The 20,638-nt window shown below is 33.8% G+C and overlaps 1 protein-coding gene across 1 annotated transcript in view; it reads left to right on the top strand.

Moving 5' to 3' along the window:
- LOC134693600 (vitelline envelope sperm lysin receptor-like) overlaps window positions 1-10,243 on the top strand; it is a 32,324-nt gene extending 22,081 nt beyond the window's left edge. Inside the window, exons 8-10 of the mRNA XM_063554444.1 lie at window positions 216-369; window positions 9,207-9,390; window positions 9,909-10,243. Of these exons, the coding sequence (XP_063410514.1) occupies window positions 216-369; window positions 9,207-9,390; window positions 9,909-10,210 (640 nt within the window). The 3' untranslated portion in view covers window positions 10,211-10,243. The remainder of the gene's footprint in view (window positions 1-215; window positions 370-9,206; window positions 9,391-9,908) is intronic.
- Window positions 10,244-20,638: the final 10,395 nt, after the last annotated feature.

The following is a 20,638-nucleotide window of genomic DNA, read 5'->3' as shown; positions in this document are numbered from 1 at the left end:
TTTCTGCATTAAAGTGTTCCAATTGTTCAATTTTAAGAACCTACTTCATTTGGTCTGCACTAAGAAACTAATGTAAACGATAACTATTTTCAAGGATTTATATGCATGAAATGACCAACTATTAAAAAAAACGTAAACCATTCAATGAAATAATAGTGTATTGTATTAAAACTACAGGGAAAAGTAGACTTGAATTTTTCATTTCCTTTTTACAGATGTGGACAAGGGAGCTTGTTTAAATCGGATGCAGGCTTTATAACAACTGGTAAAGTTGCTTTAAGCCCTGTATTTGAAATGTTCCGTACTGCTGGTGGGAATACAATGACATATGATTGCTCATTTGTGGTCTGTCGGACACCGTGTGATGGAGTAAGTAATTTAAACAAGTCCGAGTAGTTTCAAACGGAAGTAATTATTTAAACAAATCCGAGGAGTATCAAACGGAAGTAAGTAATTTAAACAAGTCCGAGTAGTTTCAAACGGAAGTAATTATTTAAACAAGTCCGAGGAGTATCAAACGGAAGTAAGTAATTTAAACAAGTCCGAGTAGTTTCAAACGGAAGTAATTATTTAAACAAGTCCGAGGAGTATCAAACGGAAGTAAGTAATTTAAACAAGTCCGAGTAGTTTCAAACGGAAGTAATTATTTAAACAAGTCCGAGGAGTATCAAACGGAAGTAAGTAATTTAAACAAGTCCGAGTAGTTTCAAACGGAAGTAATTATTTAAACAAGTCCGAGGAGTATCAAACGGAAGTAATTATTTAAACAAATCCGAGGAGTATCAAACGGAAGTAAGTAATTTAAACAAGTCCGAGTAGTTTCAAACGGAAGTAATTATTTGAACAAATCCGAGGAGTATCAAACGGAAGTAAGTAATTTAAACAAGTCCGAGCAGTTTCAAACGGGAGTAAATAATTTAAACAAGTCCGAGTAGTTTCTAACGCACAATCATAGAACAAAAATTGTAACACGTTATTGCATTTTGTGAAGAATGTTGAATTTGCCTGAAATAACTGATTTTTTTTAAGGAAGGATGTTTTATCATTATACCCCATAGGCGGGTCCAGGGGGGAACTTTCGTGGAAGGATTTGGTTGATTATATAGGAAATTACTGAAGCATGACTGGAGACCCCCCTTTTAAGAAAAGTTCTGGATCCGCCACTGTACCCCGGCTTTAAAAAAGTGGGGGTTTACTGTATACTATTACCTTTGTCTGTCCGTTTATCCATCCATCCGTCCATTTGTCAATCCATCCGCTCCGTCCCATGAATATTTCTCGTTGCATCATTCTCGTGGAAATTTGGTTTAGGGTTTACATTAGTCAGCTATCTCGTGTAATGCGTTTTCCGATTCATTACTCAGCAACTTCCTGTTAACTGGCACGTATTTGAGCCGGTGTCCTATAGCCATTCTTCCCCCATGCCAATTTTTCCGGGGGGAAAAACTGGATCGATCCAATATTTCCCCGCGGAAAAATTGGCATGATCCAACTTTTCCCCCTCAACGTTATAGGGGGAAAACGAGGATCAGGCCAATTTTTCCCCTTTGCGGCATGATAAGCTATTTTTTCCCCTTTATAAACTTATAACGTCGGCGACGTCAGTTAGAAATTTTTATCCTGAAAAAAGAATATTATCTTTTTTGATTAGTTTAGCGGTACCAAAGCTTCATCGTATTAATATAAATTGATATGTATTTATATACACCATGTATACATACACACGAAGCACATTCTGATGCAGTGATCACATCCATTCTCAATCGTGAACCCTTGGTATCATTGACCTACTGAATACAACCACTTCTGGTCAGTTTGAAGATTTTGACTTTACATGATAAATCATTTTTGTACCACAAGGTAAAAGTACCCATCAAAGGCATGGATAGAGAAAAATACTCATCGCCTTTAAGCTTTCATTCAGAAGAAGAAGTCTGATAAGTGTGAAACTTCATCAAACCTAGGGGAGAGGTGTATATATAGGGTCGACCACGATCTAGCACTTATGATACAAATATCCACCGGAGTTACACGGACCTGGTAGTAAGTAATAAAAGGCCACCGTACGGCCTCCAAAAGAAAAAAACCCATATATAGTCGGCTATAAAATGCTCCGACCATACAAATAAGGGAACAAAACAAACAAAACTAACAGGCTTATTGATTACAAAAAAAATTACAAAAAACCCAAACTCAAACGACATGAACCAACAATAACCACTTTAACCGGTACTACATGTTCCTGGCTTTCGAATGGGCATTGGTGCATAAACAATGTGATGGCCATAAACTCAACCCTCCCCAATGAACCCAACCTAGGACAGCACACCGCAAGAAAAAAAATATCAGTTGAAATTGGCTTCACTAAAAATGTTGATACGTTGCACAATAATCACTTACATAAAAACAATAGAAACAAAACACCGAAATAAAAGTACTCGCAGTTACTGAAACTTATTTCAAAGCTAGTGAAAATATAGACGGACTAGTGAGCATAGACAGACTGGTGAACATGTGAACAGACGGATGAATATGTAGACAGACTGGTAAACATTTGAACAGACGGTTGAATATGTAGACAGACTGGTAAACATTTGAACAGACGGGTGAATATGTAGACAGACTGGTAAACATTTGAACAGACGGGTGAATATGTAGATAGACTGGTAAACATGTGAACAGACGGGTGAATATGTAGACAGACTGGTAAACATTTGAACAGACGGGTGAATATGTAGACAGACTGGTAAACATGTGAACAGACGGTTGAATATGTAGACAGACTGGTAAACATTTGAACAAACGGTTGAATGTGTAGAAAGACTGGTAAACATTTGAACAGACGGGTGAATATGTAGACAGACTGGTAAACATGTGAACAGACGGTTGAATATGTAGACAGACTGGTAAACATTTGAACAGACGGTTGAATATGTAGAAAGACTGGTAAACATGTGAACAGACGGGTGAATATGTAGACAGACTGGTAAACATTTGAACAGACGGTTGAATATGTAGAAAGACTGGTAAACATGTGAACAGACGGGTGAATATGTAGACAGACTGGTAAACATTTGAACAGACGGTTGAATATGTAGAAAGACTGGTAAACATGTGAACAGACGGGTGAATATGTAGACAGACTGGTAAACATTTGAACAGACGGTTGAATATGTAGAAAGACTGGTAAACATGTGAACAGACGGGTGAATATGTAGACAGACTTGTCGACATACAGACAGACATGCAGTTGAGAATGTATAAAGACTAGGGGACACAAAGAAAGACAGATTAGTTGAAACATAGATAGACTGATAAACCTGCAGACAGACTTTTGTTTATGTAAAAGAACTAAAAATTTGTATCTATAAACCTATTTCTAACACTGTTCGGGTTAATTTTCAGACGTGTATATATCTACAGTGATATCTATAATATAGGGGGGAAAGATTGGCATGGGGGAAAAGTGACTATATGTATACGTATTGTCAATTTTCCGCGGGGGAAGAATGGCAATGATCCAAACTTTCCACGGGGGAAATATTGGCTCATGCCAGTCTTTCCCCCGGGGGAAAAACTGGCATGGGGGAAGAATAGCTATATAACACCGGGATATCATCAGTAATCAGTAGCTTTCAGTTTCACTTTTACTTCACCCAACCAAATCAAATTGTTGTTTTAAACCTTAGAAAACCATGAAAAAACGTTGATGACGTCACGGTCACATGACTAAATTATGTCTTTGGGCTCATAACAAAATAACGTCAGCCAATCAGAAGACGCGTTACATCCAAAATTAAATTATTCGTTTATATAAATAAATTACCGTTACGTATTCGTTTTTCTCTAATACTTCATCAATTTATCCCTTTCTGCACCCATTGTATAAAAAAAAATTAACCAACGTGTGGTTTGTTTGATATCAGTTCTTCATTGATAAATATCCGATTATGACGTTTAATTTTCTTGCTTTTCTCTGAATTTCCTATTGTGACGGCATGAAAAAAGACGACCATACCTGATGACGTCACAAAGAAAGAACACATCTTTTTGCAGATCAGTCGTAAAGAAGGAATAAGTTTTCCTGCGTATTAGAGAAACAGATTCCACCACCAAATCTCGTGTAATACGATATTTATCCACTCTCGACAGTTATATTTTAAACATTTAAAACGCTCGACTAAGCTTCGCGTTTTACATTTGAAAATTTAACTGTCTCGAGTGGATAAATACCGTATTACACTAGATGCAGTGGTAGAATCTATATATATAAATAAATTACCGTTACGTATTCGTTTATATAAATAAATTACCGTTACGTATTCGTTTATGCAAATTAATTATCGTTACGTATTCGTTTATATGAATTAATTACCGTTACGTATTCGCTTATATAAATTAATTATCGTTACTGTGACTAATGTCTTGGTGATTTATGTTATTTTAAATAAGCTTGAAATAAATGAGGCATTTGCCCAATTATATAAAGAAAGATGTGATATGATTGCCTATGAGACAACTCTCCACAAGAAACCAACGACACAGAAATTAACAACTGAAGCCTTCAACGATGACCAAGCCCATACCACATAGTCGGCTACAAAAAGCCCTGAAATGATTCATGTAAACATGTAAAACCTCTGACATGTGACTGTTCCCACTCGCCTTACAATTACAGCCCCTCTGGCCATGTTATTACTGGGGATCAAAACATAATTCAACATGAAAATCTCCGTATGGTGATTTCTCGTCGACCTAAGTTTAGAGAACCCCAACACATCAATTGGAACCATAACTTCAAAAAAAATTTGGATCCATTGAGGACTACGCCAGAGCATGGGCTAAACGAGAAGAAGTTCAACTGGACACTTTGTCAGAATGGGTCAAAACAATCAGGTCTCTGATAAAACGTCGCATTTATAAGTTGAAAAACTGTGTGAATGATCGACCTTAGTCCATTTTCAGTGACAAAGAGGCTGTAAAATGTCTTATAAAAGAATTAGGAATAAATGAGTACTCAGGTAATCCCACATACAAAAAACATATCATTTGACAAGGATGAGATTTTGGCGAATCATAAGTCCTTCATGGCTTCTATGAACATTGCATTGAACAATAAATCGGAGGACTTACGTTGTTTGTATTGGATACCTAAACTTCACAAAATTCCGTACACACAACGGTACATTGCCGGCTCATCTGCATGTTCTACTAAAGAATTGTCCATTAGATTGACTAAAATTCTGTCCGCAGTTAAAGAGGATCTTCAGATATACTGTGAAACTGTTTACTCGCGTAGTGGTATTAACCATATGTGGATACTTAAAAACTCTAAAGAACTTCTGGATAATTTTAAATCTCGGTCTTTTTCTGAAATTATTTTCCTTAAAACTTTTGATTTTTCAACCTTGTATTCAACCATTCCACATGTGAAATTGAAAAACCGTCTAAAATAAGTAATCCACAATGCTTTTCATCATAAAAATGGTAGCATACGCTATAAATCTACCACTTTGGGATACCATAAGGCATATTTTGTTAATAAAGAACAAAAGGGTAAAACATACTACACAGAGGACCAAGTGATCAGTATGATGGAGTTTCTTATTGACAACATATTTGTTGAATTTGGAGGTAGACTTTTTTCAACAAATTGTTGGCATTCCTATGGGAACGAACTGTGCGCCTCTCCTTGCCGACCTCTTCTTATTTTCATATGAATCGGAGTTCCTTCAGACACTTGTCAAAAACAAGAAGATCAAAGAAGCCAGGTTATTTAATTTCACTTTCAGATATTTTGATGATGTTCTTTCCATTAACAATCCGAACTTTTCTGATTGGATTTCATTAATATACCCACCAGAACTAGAAATTAAAGAGATTACAGACACGGCTTCCTGCGCCTCATTTTTAGACTTATACCTCGAATTTGACATACACAGTCATCTCAGTACCAGAATATTTGACAAACGAGACGATTTTAATTTTGAAATTATCAAATTCCCCCACCTTAGTAGTAATATACCAACTTCACCTGCATATGGAATATACATTTCCCAACTTATTCTGTATTCAAGAGCTTGCAGCTCATATTCGGACTTTGTAAAATGTCACCAGTGTCTGAGCAGAAAGTTGATGAACCAGGGGTATGTCAAAGAACGTCTCGTCCTTTTTCTAAAAAAGTTCATCAGAAAATACCATGAACTTGTTGATAAATATTCCGTATCAACTTCACAAACAATACAAGATGGTCTTGAAGTATAGATTTTGCGTACTGACGTTTGTTATCATCTTAATAACGTGTTATAGTATTCTTTTATTTGGCTTTATTAATATTACCTTTACTGTTAAGTCAGTTTCTTGAGATATTCATTTGACGTGACTCTGTGCTTACGTAAAACATCATACTTTGAACGACAATTTTTTTTTTTTTATTAATATCACTTTTACTTATGGATCTTGACATACTTTTAATGAAAAAACTATTTTATTCTATAATACTACTTTTTCTGTTAAGTCTGTTTTTTTTATGATATACATTTGACGTGAATCTTTACTTATGTATCCCGTCATACCTTGAACCACACAATTATTTTATTTATTATAATGACTTTTACTGTTGAGTCTGTTTTTTATATCTACTTTACGTGACTTTGCATTTACGTATGCCGTCATACTTTGAACGACAACATTATTTTATGTCTACCTGTGCGAATTTCAAACGCGCAATTTGACACCAGTACTGAAAACCTTCCATCCTTTACGGGTAGACTTTACATACATTAATAAAGTCGTATAAGGCCGTGTTCACATTGACCTAAATTCGGTGTTGTGTTAGTATAACTCACACGTAAACTAAACACAATTGCGTTTCTATTGATAAATCTCAATTTTTACATGTAGTTTAAATCATGTTTTATCTACACACAGTCGATAGTCCATGTAGGCCTTGTGTAGGTTAGGTGTACACAAAACTAGATAGTTTTACCGTGTATATATTTAAGGAGGAAACTATTTTTGGGTAAAATTGATATTTTTAATAATTATTGTTATCGCTATTTTGTGCATTTTTCCTTTGATCTTTTTTTGTGATAATTTTCATATCATGCTTCTCGCTTGAGATGGAAAAATTATCGCCAAAAACTAAGGAGCCACGTGGCGTTACTAACGAAATTGACATGAAATTGACAACGTCGTCATAGGTAAAATAGCGATAAACAGATTATCATTGGTCATCTCAACTCGATTGATTTTCTCACTTTCGCTGTACCAGCTCAAGCGAGAAAATCAATCTCGTTGAGATGATCAACGATAATCTATAAGTATAGTTCTTTACAGAAACTGTTGTTAAAATTTTACAGATTTTTTTTGTTAAAAAAAATTAACGTACTTTATTAACCCCTGATCAAGACTCAAAGCAGCATCATTGCCGAACCCATAAGGCAGCAAACAATTGATTTTCGGGGGGGGGGGGGGGGGTGTTCTATTATAGTTTAGTATAAACATAAAGGCAAGGGGTGGGGTGTTGAGCTATGGATTTTGTTTTGAAAACAAAAAATGTTTCCAGTTTTTGGCCCTGAAAAAAAATTTGTTTACTTAACCCTCTGCTGCCACTATATATAATGCTTAAATTGATTTCGACTTGTCACCAAAATTTGTCCTGAAAAAAATCAATAGCTCACCCCCCCCCCCCCCCCCCCCCCCCTAACCTCCGCTCCCCCTCCCCCCAAAAAAACTGAAGTAAATAGTTGCTGCCCAATTCATTTAAAAAGGTATTCCCGAATCGACTTGACGTACACAGAAATATTCGCCACTGGTCATTACTCAAACAACGATTCACGCATAAATACATGACTAAAAAGTGTGAGGTAAATGATATGTTTGTCTAGTATCTCAGATCCGTAAAAATAACATTTGAAATAAATAAATAAAGCGTTACCCTATTCTTTTACCAAATACTCCTTGGAGAAGAAATACCATTTGAAACAAACAGAAAAGATAAAAATGTCGTGATCCCTAAAATCTCAATCCTTTTTTTCGACTGTAAGCACGCTGCTGCAGCTAACGTTTTCTAATGCGTAATCGGGACATCTCTAGTATATTCAAACTACTGCAAATTATAAAAATGGCTTTCATAAAGTAGCAACCACTTAACTTAAAAAAAGGGGGAGGGTTAATTTTTTTTATCTGAGTCAGATTTTTTTTCGCGCGTACGTTTTTATTCCTTTTTTTCGATGCTGGTAATCAAATCCTTTTTTTTTTCAATATTTAACACTATAATGTATGGGGAAACTCTTGATTCAGAATATTTTTTTATCATCTGTATGACCATTTTTTTTTTTTTTTTTATCAAATTGGGGATCGAAATATTTCCATTCCTACCCCTCACCCCCTTTTGAAGTCAACGGGTTGTTCCCTTACCGCTAGAAAAATTGTCCAAAAATTTTGAATTCAGTTCTACGTAATGAACATTTAAATGACATATATAGTTTACAAGTGGGAACAAATCTTATGTACAGGTAGCTAAACAAGGTGTATAGATGTGAACAAATGTAATGCGAAACCAGTGTACACTACACTAAACTAATTGTAAACATGTTTACTCTACATGGCGTTTGGTGTGAACACGGCCTAAGATAAACAAAATGAGTATGTTAATTTTGACGCATGCCTTTTTGTGCTTCTTCGTTACATTTGTTGTTTTTACAGTGATTTTTACAGTGATAACACAATATTGACTGCTGTACCCCTATTTTTGACATTTTTACTCTTTGAGTATGTTTGTTTTGTTCATACATCGTTGACAATGTTATGGAATTTGATACGACTGTCATACAAGTGAGAGGTTTATCTAGCTATAAACCCAGGTTCAATCCACCATTTTCTACATTAGAAAATGCCTGTACCAAGTCAGGAATATGACAGTTGTTATCCATTCGTTTGATGTGTTGGACTTTTGATTTGTGCCTTTTAATTTTGGACTTTCCTTTTTGAATTTTCCTCGGAGTTCAGTATTTTTGTGATTTTTCTTTTTTCGAACAAGAAAACTTGCAGCATGTAATTGATATACAAATAATGAACGAAAAACAAAGATGTAACAACGCATTATTCTACAAATAAATATAAAGTGTAAGACGGTTTACTTTTTCTTTTTTGCCACTTTTGTTTATATCTTTAAAAGCGGACTTCATCTTGTATTTTTGCAGAGTTCGTGTACAATCAAATCTACTAGAAAGAAGAGAGACACATATGCCGTGAGAGAGCCTCACTATTCGGAAACAATATACATTCCTAAGGACAAAGTTTTAGAAGCGAAACCCTATTTAGATGGAGATACTTTACAGGCTTTAGAAATACAGGCTTTAGAACAGCAAGATGGTTATATTAAAGGTAAAATGTCTTATCAAGAAAATAGAATATTGAAGTGGAACATTTAAAAGTTTAAACCTGATATTGATAACTTCTTTTAAAAATAAGTTAAATTGTGTGTTGGAGCTAATGCCGTTTCCTGAAAGCATTTTCTAAGTGTGAGAAAACCTTATGTAATATTAATCCTTGTCGGGTTTCTGTTCTGTTTATGAACTTTTCGTTATTTTGGTCTCACAACTCTTTGTTTGTTTACACTCAACACCAAGCATACATTTGTATCTGGTTATGGTGAAAGTGATGCAAGAACAAACTGTTTATATGCACACGAAAGTCATAACTAACAGTTTAATGATAACGTCACATACATTTGTAGGAATAAAAAAGAACTAATTTATTTTGGCCTAGACCTTCTTTAATAACATGTACGCTCTGATAAAACCATACAGAATTGTTCGTGAATTTTATTTCAAGCATTTTACAGTAATAATAATGAATAATCATACAGTTATACTTTAATTGAATACTTATTTAACTCCTAGATGAATTACCGGGTAATCCAGACAATGATCATATTGTAAAGAAAGGTTACCAGGAACCTGGATTTAAAGAGGACGAGAAGGTACCAGAGCAAAAGGATGTTAGACGTCCAACTAAGAAAATACTATCAGAAGAATCCATTTGGTCAAAAGAAATCATAGTTATTTTAATGTTAGCTTTCTTGATCATGTTGTTTATGGCAATCACTGTCAAAGTTCTGTTAGCTCTAAATAGATCCATGGTGTACGTGCAGAATGAGCTAGCACGAAAAGAAACTCTGCCACAATTGAAATTAATTTCATAAGGAGCTTTTGAATTAAAGCGTAGATGGTGCAAACTTGTTAGCTTTGTTTTTTGAGCCCGCTCGTAAAGTCCGGGAAATATCTTCCCCTGGCAATAAGTTTGTCTGTCCGACCACATACAGGGTTCTTGAATGTCCCTTGTAGAATAACGCGAATGTTACTCATACTTTTGGTGTTTATCGTTGATGGGATATGTTCGTTGTTCTGTGGTTTGCATGTTGTGTCGAATATAATATGATTTGTTTGTGCGTTTTTATTGGATTAATTTTTTTGCATGAGTGTGTGCTGTATTTTTGTCACGTTTATTTGTCATTTTAGCTTTATTTTTCACAATGCCTTGAAGTGGCAGGTTTGGTCAGCCAAAAAAAACAAACCCCAGGTTCAACCTAGCATTTTTTCTTAAAATATTCAGTACCAAGTCAGGAATATGGCATTTGTTATTAAATAGTTCCTTTCTATGTAAGTAAGTGTTTGTTTGTGTTTCACCTCAGTGTTCCTGTTGTTCCTCTGTTTGCCCCTTATCGTTGTTGTTTTTCCATCGGTTTTAGTTTGTAACCCGGATTTATTTTCTATCAATAGATTTATGACTTTTGAACACCGGTAAACTTTTGCTGCCTTTATTCGTAAGATATTCCCGTAATTATATGATAATGTAGAGAAATTGTGATAAAATAACTGGAAAAATAATCACGACGTCTAACAAAAGCTTGTTGCGAAAAAAGTATCAGAACTGAGACGGACATGTAAACATTAGTGTGGATCGAATTAGTTTTATTAGACTCAACTATTTTGAATAGCGGAAAGTACTCGACGGTACTTACTATAAAAAGCGAGAAGCACTATGATTGCCAATGAGACAACTACCTGCGTAAGTCCAAAAGAAGGAACTACATGTCACAGTCAGGCCTTCACCAATAAGCAAAATCAATATCGTATAGTCAACTTTAAGGGGCTTCGACATGTCAGTTGGTTTGCAATATCAATATAGAAGACTTAAAAGAATAATAATTTAAAAAAGTACATTATATCAAGTTTGTTTTTCACATATTTCATTAATTCTAAAAATTATTGACGCGATTTTTTTTGTTCACTAAAACTGTTTTTCTTTCAGTTTTATCAAAATATTGTCAATTGTTTTAGAAAAGATGTACCTCAAATGGAATTGCATTTCTACTATTATTTTGGGGACATTTGTGACATTTTTATCCCCTCTTTCGCAATAACTGTATCGACTAAATGAGTGATTCCTCGGTAACACCTCAAAGAGATAATATTTGATCATTTAACCATTTATTAATCAAATCTATGGAAGATGGTGTTTCCATCCCTATGCAGATAATTTAGACGACAGTAAGTCTTATTTTTAGGAAGCAATGAAATAGTGCGGTGACTGAAGGTAGATTTTTTTGAATTTGATCTCCCCACCGAACACACACCTATATAATATATCAATGGAAAGAGAAAATCGTTTACTATTATAATATGCCTGTCGTCAGGACTTGGTATGGTCACAATTTTTTTAAATTGAGGTCAAAGGTCATATGTGAAAATCTGTGAAAATTTGGGAGGGTTTCAATTTTGACATTTTTTTCTATTTCTAAACTCTACATAAATACAAACGATACTGTTTTGGCTTTATTAATGTTTTTTATTATACATAAACCTTAATCAATAAGATTTATTTTATCAAAAAAAACCTAAAACGACGTTTTATAAACAAAACTTCAAAAATTAAGTTTTCAACCTATAAAATGTTTAGAGCACCTTAACCTTTTGAAAAATTTCAATTTCAGGTAAAAATCAAGTGTCATGCAGGACAATACTTTAAAATTATTTTTTAAACTATCATATTGGGTGAGGTATCAAATCAAAGCAATAGAACACTACAGTCAAATATGACCTCAAATTGAATTGCGGATACTTCAGGTTTTATTATAGACTATTCGTTGCTTTTGTTTTTTTTTTCACTATTATTACTGCTTCCATATAGTTTTATCTGTTGTTGCGTATTTTACTCTGGTTAATATCTATTACATTATAAGTTTTGTACCTATATCCCCCCTTTTTTTCCTTGCAACGTACCACAAACTTCAAAAGTATTCCATATAAAAAAAGAAGATGTGATTTGATTGCAAATGAGGCAACCCTCCAAATGAGACATAAATTACCAATACGTCCAGTACGGGCTTCAACAATGAGTAAAATGTATACTGCATAGTCTTCAATTAACGAAATGAATATTGTAAAACAAACGAAAAATCTCTCGACCTGATTGATGTACAAAATGAATAGGAAACAAAAAAATATAGTATATAGAAACATACGACAAACACTGCATTACCGTCTCGTGACTTGAAACAGACACAAACAGAATGTGGCGGGGTTTGACTTTTTTAAGGGCACGCCAACACTCCCCAAACCCGGGGGCTGGGACCATGTGTTCAGTTCAACAAGCTCTGTACCTAATCAACCGTTATCTCCATCATCTTCATTTTCACCAACCGTCACAAGACATGTTTTTAATATTTCTATACATTTCATCATGGCCACAGGTATGCACACATGAAAGGTTCTGCTCAAAGCAAACACGTGATTTAGAGTTTTTCTTTACAAGTACAGACAAGGTATTGTAGGAAGTCCGAAGACACTTGTTCCCAAAGAAATACCAGCTTCAAACTGTCCCTTTCAATTCATCCAACTTTGAAGATTTAACAGAGATCTAAAATGGGGTTAAGATGACATCCATATGCTTGTCTGCAAAGATGATGGGGAAACATTATGCATGAGACATACACACTATCTTGATTTCGCTCAATTTCATGGTTGGCAACACATTAGATGTAGCGTCGCACTCTACTTAAAGAAGCATAAAATCCATTGGCATTCAATATTTCAACAAGGTGTTTCGGACCAAAATCATGGTACATTTGTAAAGCCAATCCTAAATGAAAAGGAGTAAAAAAAATGGTCACACAAACGGTTGACCCAACAATTGCTTAAGCAATTACGCAATTTCTGTGATGCCATTTCCTGAGAATAGTCTTGGCTATGCAGTTTCTTTGAGTTACCATAAAATGAATTGCAATAAAGACGAAGGCATTGACTGAATTGAAGAAGAAAGAGACAATTCATCCGAAGTTGGGTATACTTCTGTAGAGTTTGTAGAGCTGTCTTTTCTATTGTATACTTGCAGTGGAATGACATATCTGTCCGTTATTTGTGTCTATTACATTTGACATAAAAATTTTGAGTTCAGTTTTTAATCAACTAACAGCTGATACATATGGCATCTCAAATAGTTATTTTGCTACAAAATATTGTTATATTTGCCTTGAACTTGTTGAAGTTGTTTGACAACTGAATTTCTATAGAAATCAATGAGTTAAGACTGCATTTTAAGTAGAATATTTTAAATTAGAAACAGCTGGAAGAAAAGATCTACTACTAAGTAGTATATTTATCTAGTAACGGTGTCATGAGGAATGGCCATTACATCGTTGGCAATTGCCAAAATAAAATTAGTAAAAGCAGTATCGTGATCTGAGATATCTGCTTTTTTTTCGTTTTTAGCAAATAATTTGTAATGCAACCAAAATGACAGAGTGCTCAAGAAGTTTTAAAGATGGACGGGAAACTATTTCAACTTTAACTTTATTTGACACGGTTAAAACATTCTTAATACGCTCATCTGATTCAAACTTGAGTAGTTTTTTATCTTTCTAAAATGTTTTGTTGCAACAAAATATACTTGTAAGCGCTCCAGTTAAACGACTGCATTCTAGAACGCGTACGCATACCCAAAACTGAGGGACAACAGTCCGATAATTGTATGTCGTCATTAAATATCAGATAAGAAGCTTCCTCGCTCTAAAAGGGGGACAAATATGTTTACTTGTGTAACTTTTGAAGCATGAACAATGATACACAGCCTGCACGGAGTTCTGTAAATTAACAGCTTTCGCATGAAACAGTTTGATGTTCACCTCATCTAATCTTTTATTCAATACAGATACAAAAATCGACTTTCCTATACTGGGAAATTGACTCAAAATTTCAGTCCATTTTTTCTTTTCTTTGCAAAGCAAGCACTGCATAAAATTTAACAACTTTTGTCTTTTCTTTGGACTTACTGGAGCAAGTTGAAACATACTTGACATATCACGGAATATTTACTGAAACTATCCGTTAATTATTTTGATTTTACAATTAGACTTTTCTGACAAAGTATATTTAATGTTTTATAACAAAAAAACAGAGAATATAAACACATACAAACAAAGAATGTAGCATATAATAGTGCAAATATGTGTATATACTAGCGAAGAGGTAGTAATATCATATATCAGTTTAGAGCAAATTATTGACTAATATACAAAATGTGACGGAAGGCAAGTGATTAAGTTCCGTGTTGAAATTGAAGTTTTTTATTCCATTCTTTTTCCATTGATTTCTTAAGTTTTTTTTCATAGTTTGGTTCTGAAATTTTTATCACTGATTATTTTTATGAAATACTATATGCTAAAAATATTATGGAACAATTTTTATTGCTACTATGAAGAAGAAACTAAAGTTTGTGTCTGAATTTGCAATTAAAAATACCTCAATTTTTAACAGTCTTAACTTCGCAAATTTTATAGAGTATAAGAAAATGAAATACTAAATAGAATATTTCGATATATGAAAATAGCTTCAGGAAAAACTAATTCAGTTAAATGTAAGTGAACATACACAATTTTTCATTTTGAAAAAGGGGGGTTGAAACTCTCCAATATACTACTAGTCACTAAAACGACTTTTTAGAAAAATGTGACCATACGAAATTCTGACGACAGGGCAAAAACTTAAGAAGACATATTTGTCTTTAAGTTAAGACCATTTTTAGTCGTGTGTTATTTGGGGAGATTAAACTCGCGATCTAGACTACTTTTTACACTTCTGTCACCGCACTAAAAGCCTTTGAATATATAAAGGTTTTTAAATTGCTCGTACTGCGCCGATCTTTAAAGGTACATCGGCGCTTGATTTTAAATCTCGTTAGATAAAGTATTAAAAAATAACTCTTTAGTATCTGTTCAAGACAAAAATGACTTCATTTCAAACTAATGCAAATCGAGAAATAAATAAACATGTCTTTCTTTTTCTTTAAGAGTCCAAATACATTTTTATGTTAAGGTGCATTTATGTAAACAGTTATGTTAGGGGATGCTTTAGGTTAGGATAAGGTTTTATGGTTGGGGCTAGTCTTATGGTTAGGGTAAGGTTTGGGGTTTATGATAGTTTAATATTTATATAATAGTTCTTGAAAAACTGGTCATTATCGTGATATATGGACTGCCCACAGGACAGTGGTATTGACTAAGATAGAGATAATGACTGAGCCGAAGGCGAGGTCATTATCGCTGGCGCAGTCAATACCACTGTCCTACGGGCAGTCCATGTTTCACGATAATGACCAGTTTTTCAAGAACTATTATGTTTATTTCATTGAGAAACCATGTTTTGGAAAATTCTCATAAATTCAAAACGCCTAAATCAAACTTGAGTAGTTGTACGATTTCTATAGCAAAGAGTGAAGACAAGTCGTAGTAATACTGCCATTCATTTTAGTGCAGTATATAACTTTATAACTTTGCAGTATATAAAATTCTTAATTAAGTTCTCTTTAATTTAACAATTAACGAAAAAATATAATAAACAATTCAACAACTTTAATGTACTTATTAAAAACAGGAACATGTTTTATAAAAGGTACATCTTTCTAAACAGAGAAACCACGCCCCACCGGTCATTAACAGAGAAACCACGCCCAACAGTCATTATCAAACGGAAACCACGCCCCAACTGTCATTATCAGACGCAAACCACACCCCACCGGTCCATATCATGTAAAAGTTCATTAACGACCGGTTTTCTGGTCCGTATTGTTCTGTTAATGGCTGATGGAATTTATTACTGCAGATTAATGAATGTCATGTGACCCCTTTTTATCCAATAAGAGAATCTTATTCTCAACCGATATGAAATAAAGCTGTATAAGGGTTGGGACCCCTAAAGCAAAAGGAGGCCGTAAAAATGACTACCAATTTTATTCGACAGCAGATCTCAACATCGTTCCAAAATATCACAACTCATATCAGACTATATCACCTTGACATGTTTTATAACTATATATGGTCATTTTTTTGAATTTCATGTTTATAAAACTTTGAATTTTTCTAAAAACTGAGGATTTTTTTATCACATAAATAGATTACCTTAGCCGTATTTGGGACAACTCTTTGGAATTTTGGGTCCTCAACGCTCTTCAACTTTGTACTTGTTTGGCTTTATAACTATTTTGATCTGAGTGTCACTGATAAGTTTTATATCGACGATATGCGCGTCTGGCGTACTATATTATAATCCAGGTACCTTTGATAACCTTTGATAACATATTCAGTTTAATACAAATGTATTCCATCTTACATTATAGTTTATCATGCATGCTGAATTCATGTGCTTCAATTTCAGTTGTACACAACTTAAATATTTGAAGAAAAATATTGTTCATAGTACACGGATGCCCTAATTCCTACTTTCATATTTCTTTTTTCAGTAGACCGTGAAATTGTAGTAAAACACTGTTTTGGCACTCAAATTAGAAAGATCCTGCCAATATTATAAGGAACATGTGTACTAAGTTTCTATTTTTTTTTTAGAAATCATCAAAAACTACCTTGACCAAAAAACTATAGCCAAAAACTTTTAACCGGAAGCGGGACGAATGGACGAACAAAAAAACAGACGCTCACACCGAAAAAAATGCCCCTAGTGGGTACATCCAATTTTTCATTTACATGAATTGCATGAAGGTAAAACACATCACGTCACAGAGAAGGGAAAAAATTAATTGACGATGGAGTTGAATGGGATGTGGATCATAGTTCATAGTTAGTGAAAAAAAATGGTGAATTAAACCTGGTTTCATAGCTAGCTAAACCTCTCACTTGTATGACAGTCGCATAATTTCATTGACGACTATACGTGAACAAACCAAAAGGGCAAATGTTTGCACCTGTCCTAAGTCAGGAATCTGATGTGTAGTAGTTGTCGCTTGTTTATGTAATTTATACGTGTTTCTCGTTTATCCTTTTTTTTTACAGATTAGATCGTTGGTTTTTGAATGGTTTTACACTTGTAATTTTGGGACCCTTTAAAGCTTTTTGTTCGATGTGAGCCAATGCTCCGTGTTGAAGGCCGTACATTGACCTATAATGGTTTACTTTTATAAATGGTTATTTGGAAGGAGTGTTGTCTCATTGGCACTCACACCACATCTTCCTATATCTATAATAGGTAAACATGACTTCATTAAGTAGGAACTTAAATTTGTGTGAAGATACAAACGATTAAACAATGATAGGGAGGACTTTGGACATTTCTTCATTACTGTTCTCCTTATTTGAAGTTGTATCATTCTGTGATTTGACCATACAAATACATTTACTCTTTCCCTTTCTTGACATTTTTACCAATTATTCCCGTTTCTTTTGCTTACATATCTATTGTAGTCAATACAATAAGATACTATGCACTTGTCTAAAAGTGAAGGGTTAAGCTATCTATGAAACCAGCTTTAACCCACAGCTTTTTTTCCCGGAAAATGCAGGTATCAAGTCAGGAATATGGCAGTTTTGTATTTACTTGTTCCTTTGGTTGAAAGCCTTAGATTTGTTAGATTTTACAAACTAACCCTTTTTTTTAATTATCCATAAAGTTGTTTTTTGGTTATATTCCTCCCCTGCAATTATTGAATACCATGTCAGCATTGAATATTCCATTCGTCTTTGACATTAGTACTGAGTTTTGGTTTTTAAAAATTCCCATATAAGGCATACAACGGAACTTTTAACAACTGGCATACAAATGGGAGGTTTAACTTGCTATAAAACTATTTAATGCCAGCCTTTTCTGTATGAGGGAAATGTCAACTTTGAACTTATTTGGCTTTATTAATATTTTGATATGAGCGTCACTGATGAGTCTTATGTAGACGAAACGCGCGTCTGGCGTACTAATTTATAATTCTGGTACCTTTGATAACTATTTACACCACTGGGTCGATACCACTGCTGGTATCACTAGCCCAGTAGTCAACACTTCGGTGTTTACATGAACATCAATAATGTGGTCATTTTTATAAATTTCCTGTTTACAAAACTTTGAATTTTTCGAAAACTAAGGATTTTCTTATTCCAGGCATAGATTACCTTAGCCGTATTTGGCACAACTTTTTGGAACTTTGGATCCTCAATGCTCTTCAACTTTGCACTTATTTGGCTTTATAAATATGAGCGTCACTGATGAGTCTTGTGTAGACGAAACGCGCGTCTGGCGTACTAAACTATAATCCTGGTACCTTTGATAACTATTATGACAGTTGTTTTCTTTTCGTTATTGTGTCTGAACATTTAATTTGATTCTGCATGCCATTAGTTAATGGAATTTTCGTTTTAAATTTTCCTTGTATGAGGTCGATCTTACTTTTTAATGCTTTTCCTTAAGTATATTTGAAGAGTGCAGTTATGTTTTTTTTTGTTTTTTTTTTAAACCATTATGAGACTTGAAAAATTCAGGAGCCTGTAATTCAGTGGTTGTTGTTTGTTTATGTGTTACATATTTGTTTTTCGTTCATTTTCTTACAAAAATAAGGCCATTAATTTTCTCGTATGAATTGTTTAACATTGTCTTATCGGGGCATTTTATAGCTGACTATGCGGTATGGGCTTTACTCATTATTGAAGGCCGTACGATGACCTATAGTTGGTAATGTTTGTGTATTTTGGTCTTTTGTGGATAGTTGTCTCATTGGCAATCATACCACATCTTCTTTTTTATATTGAAAAATTAAAAATGCAAAAAGGTTTTTTTCAAAAGTTTGTTGAGGGACTTAATCTAAATGAATACATGTATAAGATTATAATTCTATTTAATCTGAATGCTTAAACTTATTCACTGAATATGTAACTGATTTTTTTGTCTTTTTGGAACAGTAGCACTTTACTAGAACCATTAACCTTAATGATTTAAAAATAGGTCATTTTTGTATATGATTTTGGCAGAGTACGGTGTCGGGATAACCTTAGATATGTACTTCACAGATAATTAAGCAAGACACGATGCCCTGATCACATCCATTATGTTTGGGATTTTAAATATTGTCTTCAGTGTTATCAAGTTTAAAAACTTAGCTTTTTTTAAAATGAACTGTTAAATAATGATATCAAATAATCTGTGTTGTAAATAATGTAATATGTTTAAATGTTTTCCATTGTTTAATGTATATTAAATTGATCATTTAGAATTGATAAAGTCCATGTGAGCACTTTGATAGCTTATCAAATGTCCCAATTTTAGAAAAGCATACCTAACATGCATTTAGGTATAGAACTCCAAGGTTTATGGATGGATTGAAATCAGTCCTCTTTTTATGACACGAAGGGGCAAGACATAAAGAAATGTCTACTGCGGCAAGAAAACAGAAGCAACTTAATGAGGTTGGTACCTGAATTTTATGATATATGATTTTTTTTAAATTAAATTTCGGGAAAAATGTATACAACTTTGTACACAACACTATATTACTATGAAATGATAAACAGTCCAAATTAGTTGTGGAAGTTTCTTTGTAGTAATATACATCAAATTATTCAATTTATCTTGATTATGTTACTTTGCTGATCTATTTTGTCAAAACTAAAAGTAAAAAGATGTTACTGTGACTTGACCTCAAGCTATGTCATCTTGCCTCACAAGTAGATAAACAAATGACTCAATTGATTAAATATTTCTCTAACTCGCATTCAATTTATACCTTTTTAAACGGATCGATAATTTTTTAATGATCAATGCCAGTGTTGTTCGGTTGACATAAGTTTTTTACTTATTAAAATTCAATTATGACGTCAACTTTCTTGCCATCCTCTGTATTTCCTATTTAGATGTCTCACATAAAGGCAACCTACCCGATGTCGCATCATAGAATGCTCGCATCTTTTTTGCAGACAAATGTACAAAGTAGGATAATATTTGCCTACAGGTTTTTGGACTTCATTACAGTATCAGATTCCAGCACATATTCTCTAGTAACAGGACGTTTCCCCACTCTCGACAGTTTCAATAATTTTAACTGAATGGCAATTATGCTTTGAACTTTAAATTTTACGTATATAAACATCTTATCACACCAAATGCAATTGTAAGAATCTACATTTATCAAACTGCTACAGAAACCCTCAATTTAGCAAATCATATGGCGTGTCAAAAGGTTGTGATACTTTTAATTGTTTTCAGGTGTTCGATTAATAGCATGTTCGACAGTCGGAAGTTTTCTCCATTTCACATTAAGCTCTGGAAAAATCTCAAAAATATTGAATTCCGAGAAAAATTCA

Source organism: Mytilus trossulus, chromosome 12, assembly GCF_036588685.1.
Source record: "Mytilus trossulus isolate FHL-02 chromosome 12, PNRI_Mtr1.1.1.hap1, whole genome shotgun sequence".
In the NCBI taxonomy this organism is placed as follows: domain Eukaryota; kingdom Metazoa; phylum Mollusca; class Bivalvia; order Mytilida; family Mytilidae; genus Mytilus; species Mytilus trossulus.
The sequence above is the reverse complement of the archived record's forward strand: the minus strand, read 5'-3'. Positions and strand labels throughout refer to the sequence as shown.